The sequence below is a fragment of the Mytilus galloprovincialis genome, chromosome 1, assembly GCF_965363235.1.
Source record: "Mytilus galloprovincialis chromosome 1, xbMytGall1.hap1.1, whole genome shotgun sequence".
NCBI lineage: Eukaryota > Metazoa > Mollusca > Bivalvia > Mytilida > Mytilidae > Mytilus > Mytilus galloprovincialis.
Genome location: NC_134838.1, coordinates 38,358,450 through 38,366,902, shown reverse-complemented (window position 1 = coordinate 38,366,902; position 8,453 = coordinate 38,358,450). Strand labels below are relative to the sequence as shown.

Genomic DNA, 8,453 nt, shown 5'->3' with positions numbered 1-8,453 from the left:
ATTTAAGTACCAAACATGACCTTTCCCCGAATATGACTGTTTTGCTGAATTCATATTTCTACAAGACATGTCACGGTATCTGATAATCCCCAAACTCAATCCAAGCCTTCCTTGTGTGATGTGGAACCTTGTACAATGCAAGAGAGATCCATACACTTACACAATTTATTGTGAAGAAACTACAAAAATGCTAGTTTTTGGCCCTTAATACCTTCACTGTTGGCGTCATAACCTCCAAAATATATCCAAACCTTCTACTTGTGGTATTAAACATTGTGGTACAATTTAAGAGCAATTGAAATACTTATACACATGTTAACATACTGAAAGTGGAAATATGTTTGTTTCAGGACTCTTATTCCAAAATAGTTGGAACTTTAATCCCAACCTTTCTTTTGTGGGATTGAACCTTCTTATTTAATTTTTAAGAGATCCATTCACTTAAACTAAAGTTATTGTTCAGACACCAAATGTGTCTTCGAATGACAACATACAATTATACAATTCCAAAACACAAACTCGAACTATAACTACTGAACCATGAAAATGAGGTGAAAGTCAGATGACACCTGCCAGTTGGACATGTACACCTTAGTCCTTCTACACACCCGAATATACTAGACCTATTGCTTATAGTATCTGAGATATGGACTTGACCACCAAAACTTAACCTTGCTCACTGATCCATAAAATGAGGTTGAGGTCAAGTGAAACTGTCTGAAGGGCATGAGAACCTTGCAAGGTACGCACATACCAAATATAGTTATCCTATTAACTTATAAGAGAGAATTTAACATTACAAAAAATCTTTATTTTCTTTTCAAGTACCGGGTAGTCACTGAACCATGAAAAAGGACATTGGACATGTGACTGACAGAAACTTCATAACATGAGGCATCCATATATACTGTGGATTCATTTATTTTCGTGGGTACCAATTTTCGTGGATTGAGGAAAACTTGCATAATCGTGGATATATAAATTCGTGGTTTTGACAAAGTTTGCATAAATTCCCTTAGAAAATATGTATTTCGTTGTACCCACGAAATCCACGAAAATTAGTATCCAACGAATATTAATGAATCCACAGTAAAGGTTTTAAGAAGCTAGCTAACACTGCCATATCACTTTCCCTATGTTAAGCTTTCTGCAACAAAAGTCACAGGCTCAACAAAAAGCACTTTTACATCAATATTCCAATGGTCTCCAACAGTTGTAATTTTGACACATTCAAATGTAAACCATATGGATCAATATCAGAGTTTAACTCGAGGCCTTTTGTAGCATCAATGGCTCATTATGATTAAATCTGTACCTATAAGCATGTTGGAAATTCTGTAACCTAGCATATGGCAGCAATATTAAACTTTTAAAACATGTATTATAATTATTTTTTATTTCTCTAGCTCATAGTCTTCTTATGTCCTTGGCCTTTCTTTCTTTCCCTTGAAGAGAGCCCAGAGGGAAACATTAGCAACTTTGACGATCTTGAAACGGACACCGGGAATATCTCCAACAGCATGTCCTTTTCTACCAAATCCTGCTACCAAAACTTCGTCATTTTCCTAGGAAAAATACAATTAAACAATGAAGAAATGTAAATGCAATGTTTAATGACGTAAACTCTTAGATCAGTGCTTTGAATGTGAAAATTTTTGTTAAGTTATTAATTTTTTTGTGCTTTGTTTTTCTGGAATAGTAAATTAGTCTAGCCTGTTGACCTTTTTTGAGTGTTTGAGCTTATACACCATGTATGTGCTAGTCTCAAGTCAGTGTATTTGATTGAAATTTGTTGCTGTGTAATATTTTTGTTTTTTATTTTGTATTGTACATGGATCAGGCTGTTAAATTTTTTGTTTTGAATTGCTTAACATTTTTAATGTGGGGGACTTTTATACCTTGCTATGGTGGTCTGTGCCAAAATCTTTTTCATCTACTAGTCTGGAAATTTAACATCAACACTAGTCCCTACAGGACTATAAAATTGTGAAAAATTTTACTAGTCCGAATCAATATTTACTTGACTGGGGCATCAGATAAGAGGCGAACAGTACAGACTACTATGGTGTATGGGTTTTGATCATTGTTGAAGAATGTGCTGTGACTTTCTTGCAGTTGCTTTTTTTTTTAATTCTCTCAGTCTCTGGTGGAAATTTGTCTATTTGCAATCATACCCCATCTTCTTATTTCTATATTATTAGTGTTTCCTACTTACTTCAACGTAATTCAGACAACCATCATTAGGTACGAAGGCTGTGATCTTCTTGCCGTTTTTGATAAGTTGTACTCTGACACATTTTCTGATGGCAGAGTTAGGCTGCTTAGCTTCTACTCCACTGAAAAAGAAAATTGCAATTCATATAAAAACAAGAATGTGTCCATAGTACACAGATGCCCCACTCGCACTATCATTTTACATGTTCACTGGACCGTGAAATTGGGGTCAATACTTTATTTAATTTGGCATTAAAATTAGAAAGATCATATCATAGTTAACATGTATACTAAGTTTCAAGTTAATTGGACTTTCAACTTCATCAAAAACTACCTTGACCAAAAACTTTAACCTGAGCTTCACACTATCTTCTTCTTTGTTCAGTGGACCATGAAATTGGGGTCAATACTTTAATTTGACATTAAAATTAGAAAGATCATATCATAGGGAACATGTGTACTAAGTTTCAAATTGATTGGACTTCAACTTCATCAAAAACTACCTCGACCAAAAACTTTAACCTGAAGCGGGACGAACGAACGGAGGCACAGACCAGAAAACATAATGCCCCTCTACTATCGTAGGTGGGGCATAAAAATCAAAACCTACAAAGAAGCTTTCATTAAAACAAGCATCTATACAGGGACTTAGCTCTTTTTCTCCAGGGGCCAGCTGGGCCTTTGAAATATTTTTTTCCGGGGCCCAGTTGAAATTTAAGGGGCCCAACCGATTTCTAAATTAATAAAATAAAACTCAAATATACTATTCATATACTAATAAAGCAATTTTATGTAATCCTGTATGTAATGTTTGAGTCTGGAAAGGATAATGTATGATAAGTTCATATTTGAATTATTGCCATCAGAAATATATCATATATATAGATATAATATATCATATATATAGATTTGATAGTACTGATTCTTGAATATTTCATGCCAAAATTGTCTCCCTTCAATTAGAACTTCCTGTTGAAAATATGGCTGTTTCCATTAATCATTAAATTTCAATTCAAATCCAAGCCACCCTTTAATAAGTGTTGATCAAAAATATTATTCTATTACTTTTCTTCGAAGATTGGTTCCCATGCTAGATATTATGATATTTATTTATGGGAATTTGCTTTTCGTTTTTTCTTTGGAGAACATGTTGTGTTTGCAAGTTTTTTTGTCAAAAAAGAACTTTAACAACTCCCTAAACAACTGGGATGTATTTTTGAAGCAAATCAGATTCAAAAGCGCAACGAAAAGGAAAAATATGATTACATGTGTCAAATTGTGACTTCTCATCAAAAACTTAAGTTGTCCGACTGGATTTTGGGTGTCAGAATGGCCTAACTGGTTACAAGAATTCCGCCGTTTTATTTCCCTCCTTAATCAGACAATCGGGATTCCATTGGAAACAGTCTTTATACACCAGTTTTTTGTTTATTACATCACGAGGAAAAGGATAGACATGGGATAATTCAATGCAAATCATTATTTGTTGCCAGTTGGGCGATCAGAATGATAAATATATTCACCCAGCCGAAAATCTGCTCGCATTGGGCGACCATTAAGTTTAGTCCCTGCTATATATTCTATTCAACTATGCGGGAAACCATGTACAATAAGGTATGCACTAAAACAAACTTCTCATTCACACAATGCAAATGATAACCTTGGGTAAAACTTGCCTCATTAATTCTTATCAAAAAGAACCATGGTACCTTTGCTAACAGTTTTGCAACATTTTCCAATAAAGAATTTCTGATAATGTTCAAACATTGTATATTAAAATATTAAAACCATTATAACATTTGAATGTCTATTTAACTTACACTTTTTCCAACACAATTCCTTTTGCGTGGGAAGAACCTTGGAAAGGTTTACACCATCTTGAAGGCAAATGAGCCTTCTTGTAGTCTTTGTCATGCCATTTCTGTTCTCTTCTGTGATTTCTCTGCTTCCTAGCAGTTCTCAAACCTCTAGGTTTACCTATTTAAAAATAGCGAGAGTATTAAAAATATAGAAATTTCAATTTTACTAAGTGGCTAAATACATTTTATTAGAGGGTTAATGAATGGTTATGTTCTTATGTATTCAAGTTTGCCAAAAGGTTAGCTCCCCAGTCAATATGAATCGATTGAAATATTTAAGTTGATCATTACTGTTAGTTTCAGTAATTGTAAATGGGGATATATTATTAAAACTATATATCTATTGCATGATTCAGATTATATTAATGAAGAAATGATATTGGTATATGTTTTATATACTTCTTACAATATTAATTATGACTTGTTAAGTGAAGTTCATATTGATTTATTTTATTGCATTCTTATATTTGAGTACAAATGTACATTATAAATAAATGGCTTTTACTTTTTTTTTGTTGAAAATGAAAGATTTTAACTGTAAATTATTTTTTTAAGGCATTAATTTCAAAATCATTTGATATAAAATTATTCATGGAACGAGAAAATAAGGTAAGATTATAAATCAAAAATTCATGTGGATGAATGTGAATTTTGTGTTATTTTCATCTTGAATTTTAAAAGCAGATGTCTTCATTCTTTTTGGGCCAAATAAAAATATAAGTATACCCTACTTTTTAGTCTTAAAAACAGCCTACCCAAAAAAAAAATGTGATTTTTCATTAAACACTGTTAAAGTCAGAATGTTGCTCCCATTGACTCAATGTAAAAAAAATAACATAAAATATAAAAAAAATTTGTAAGGGTTCCGCTGAACCCAGTGTCTCACCTACTTTTGCTGTTAATCACAGCCTCAACAAAAATGAGGAAAAAAATCAATAAAAATATTCCTCTGGATACTAGCTTTTGATCATAAACAAGCTTCTGTCTCAGTTTGGTACAAATCCAAATTAGTATAAGAAAGTTATTAAAATTTTAAAAACTTTAACTACAGAGTGAAAGTGTTGTTTCCTGGCAGAAAATTTAAGTCCATTTAAAAGTAAAATACCGAAAAATGGATTTATTTTTTACAACATTTACTTCTGGATACTATCTTATGATCATAAACAAGCTTCTGTCCAAGTTTGGTATAAACCCAGGATAGTTTAAGAAAGTTATTAAAATTCTAAAAACCTTAACCACAGAGTGAATGTAATGTTTCTGGGCAGAAAAAACTAAGTCCATTTATAAGTAAAATAAGGAAAAAATGGAATTTTATTTTTACAAAATTTACTTTGATCATAAACAAGCTTCTGTCTAAGTTTGGTACAAACCCAGGATAGTTTAAGAAAGATGTTAAAATTTTAAAAACTTAAACCACAGAGTGAATGTTATGTTTCCGGGCAGAAAAACTAAGTCCATTTAAAAGTAAAATTCAGAAAAAATGGAATTTCATTTTTACAAAATTTACTACTGGATACTTTCTTATGATCATAAACAAGCTTCTGTCCAAGTTTGGTAGAAATGAAGTATAGTTAAGAAAGTTATTAAAAGGAGTAGGTCCGGTAAGGACAGATTTTGGCCTCAAATTTCAGGTTCATCTTACGAAAGATTTTGACCACTTTTTAAACACTTAAGTGTCTATTTCATTTGAATCAATTAATTTATGTGAAAGATTTTAACTGATTTAGTCAATAAAAACAACCCGGTTCAAGCTCAAATATGAAAAATCTACCAAATATGCAGAAAAATATCCCTTTTCAGATGATTTTAGTAAAAAATGAAAGTGGCCGCATGAAAAGTACAAGAAGGTTCAAGCAACTGCTATTTGTGAATCTTTTTCCAATCTTGCTTCTTTGTATATGGTTAAGCATGGTGTCCACTTTTCAACAAACGAAAAAGTACTGAACATCAGGTTTGTTTATTCATTTCCTCGACACTTGTCCAATTTATATGGGTCTTATTTGGGGTCTAAGCATGACACATGAAATACAAATTATTGTGCTGTGAAAACGGGAAATGAAGTCTAACTGGACAAGGGAAATTACAAAAATATGAGAATTGCTTACGTACATAGTGTAAGTGGGATACGGGAATCTGACAAAACAGTAAGCGGGATCTGGGATCAGAACTCCCAAATTCAGAGGCGGATTTAGGGCCCCCCCCCCCCTTTTTGGGAAAAAATTTGGTTGCTTATATAGGGAATCATTGAAGCGTGACTGGAGCGTGCCCCTCTTAGGTCAGTCAGTGGGCCCCCACTTATGTAAATTTCTGGATCCGCCACTGAAATTATAATGCCTTTTGTAGACGTATGAAAAAATTAAAAAGGCATTTTAACTGTAAGAGGTTTTCTATCATTTGGACTATTAAAGATATAATTATATGATCTATAATTGTTGGTATTCATATTAAAAAGATAAAGGACACATGGTGACAAGTGGCACTCATCATGTCAACGAGTCATGGTAGAAAATGAACATTGTGTTACTTTAGTCTTTACTGTAAAGTGTATTCATAGATTACTATATTGTTTTTAAAATAATGTGTCTGCAGTCATTTCTTTGACAGCCAGACACATTTTAATTCCATTGTCAAGTGTGTTAAACTAACACAGACTCCGAGTGGCAAGAAAGCATGCTTTTTAGCATGACGTTTTTTTGCACAGTATATATTAAGTATTGTGAGTTTAAAGAAAATAATAAAGCGGCGAAAATTGTTTCCAATAAGAAAATATTTTTTTGATATTTGCTGGGAGGTATTTTATATTGTCAAATTACTTTAATATGAACGCCAAAACCTTTTATTTGTTAACCACGTGCAAGATCAACTAACCCATGATGGCGACAAAATTAGAAAGGATGTTCTCGAGGTGATCTCGCGAGAAAAATAATTTGGATTTTGATCTGCTGCCCGGTCTATTCTGTCGCTTATTCCTCCAGATACGGATCCAGTTTATGAAATTTTAAAAAAGAAAAGCAATCATGAACTCTTAGATGTATTTTAAAAGAGTCATCATTCTCTGTAAGCACCAAAAATGACAAGGAAATGGTATGTCATGAAATCAGACAAAACTTGGCTTAAAATTATTTATACATATATTATATCAAATATTTTTGGATGCCGATTTTATACTGAGTGCCGATTTGACCAGGTGCCGATTTAACCAGGTGCCGATTTGACCTTTTCTATGGGTGCCGATTTGACCAGGTGCCGATTTGACTTGTACCCGGCATGATATAGGCATAAAAGAGGGACGAAAGATACCAAAGGGACAGTCAAACTCATAAATCGAAAAATAAACTGACAACGCCATGGCTAAAAATGAAAAAGACAAACAGTACTACACATGACACAACATAGAAAACTAAAGAATAAACACACCAAAAACTAGGGGTGTTGTTTATAACATTATTTATATAAAAAAATGTTTAAAAAATATGTGTTGCCATATTTAAAAAGACTGGGTTTTTTAATTTAAAAACTGAAAAAAAAACTGTATTTTTAAAACAATCTTAATATAACAAGGAAGTAATTGTCATATATTATTTAAAAATTTAAAAAGGGGCACTAACTACGAGATATCAAATCAGATATATACAAAATATTTTTTTTGTTTGTTCAATCATTAAAGGGAAAATTCGCGATTTTTTACTTATGGTTTAAATATGTTGATTGTCTGTCCGTATTTTATAGCCAGAATGGCAATATAGGTCCAGACATTATTGAAATGTTCAGTACTAACAGACAGACATAATACTAGACTAGTAATGGACGTCTGGTACCAGCTAAATACTGAGTAAAACTTATTTCACACCTACTTTTTGACGCAATTTTACAACCAAAAAATAAGACGAAAGACATTTGATTTTTATTTGATCTTTTGATAGATATATTTAAACAGTTTCAGAAAAGGTCATTCCAAAAGATTGAAATTCTTATTTTGGCTAAATTTGGGTAAAATATGTGAGAAAATGTCTGTACCAAGTCAGGAATATGACACTCAGTGACAGTTGTTGTCAATTCGTCTGATTTTTTTTCTTTCAATTTTTCCATTTGATTAGGGATTTTCCGTTTTGAATTTTCCTCGGAGTTCAGTATTTTTGTGATTTACTTTTTCAAGACCCTCCTATTTTGGCAATATTTTATTCGCGCAATAAATGCAGGTTTTTGCCATGGATACACAAAAAATATATTATATTTAACTATTTTAACTCCTGGATAGCTAGCTATACGATTGTAATAATTAGATCAAAGAATATATTATAGTTGGGAAAATAACGTTGATATCGACGAAGCAAGAGTACCAACTTTTCATCGTAGCTACCAAGATCTTTGATTTTACAA

At 32.3% G+C, this 8,453-nt stretch overlaps 1 protein-coding gene across 1 annotated transcript; it reads right to left on the bottom strand.

Moving 5' to 3' along the window:
- Positions 1-1,379: 1,379 nt before the first annotated feature.
- LOC143073642 (small ribosomal subunit protein uS12) lies at positions 1,380-7,041 on the bottom strand. The gene is made up of 4 exons (XM_076249333.1): positions 6,942-7,041; positions 4,035-4,191; positions 2,216-2,336; positions 1,380-1,565 (listed from the first exon to the last, which is right to left on the bottom strand). The coding sequence occupies exons 1-4, from the start codon at positions 6,943-6,945 to the stop codon at positions 1,419-1,421; spliced, it is 429 nt and encodes a 142-aa protein (XP_076105448.1). The 5' UTR covers positions 6,946-7,041; the 3' UTR covers positions 1,380-1,418.
- Positions 7,042-8,453: the final 1,412 nt, after the last annotated feature.

Coding starts and splice junctions, on each gene's coding strand:
- LOC143073642 (XM_076249333.1), bottom strand. Junction 2,337..4,034: donor GGAATTGTGTTGGAAAAAGT/GTAAGTTAAATA, acceptor TTTCTTTTTCAG/TGGAGTAGAAGCTAAGCAGC. Junction 1,566..2,215: donor GTTGTCTGAATTACGTTGAA/GTAAGTAGGAAA, acceptor TATTTTTCCTAG/GAAAATGACGAAGTTTTGGT.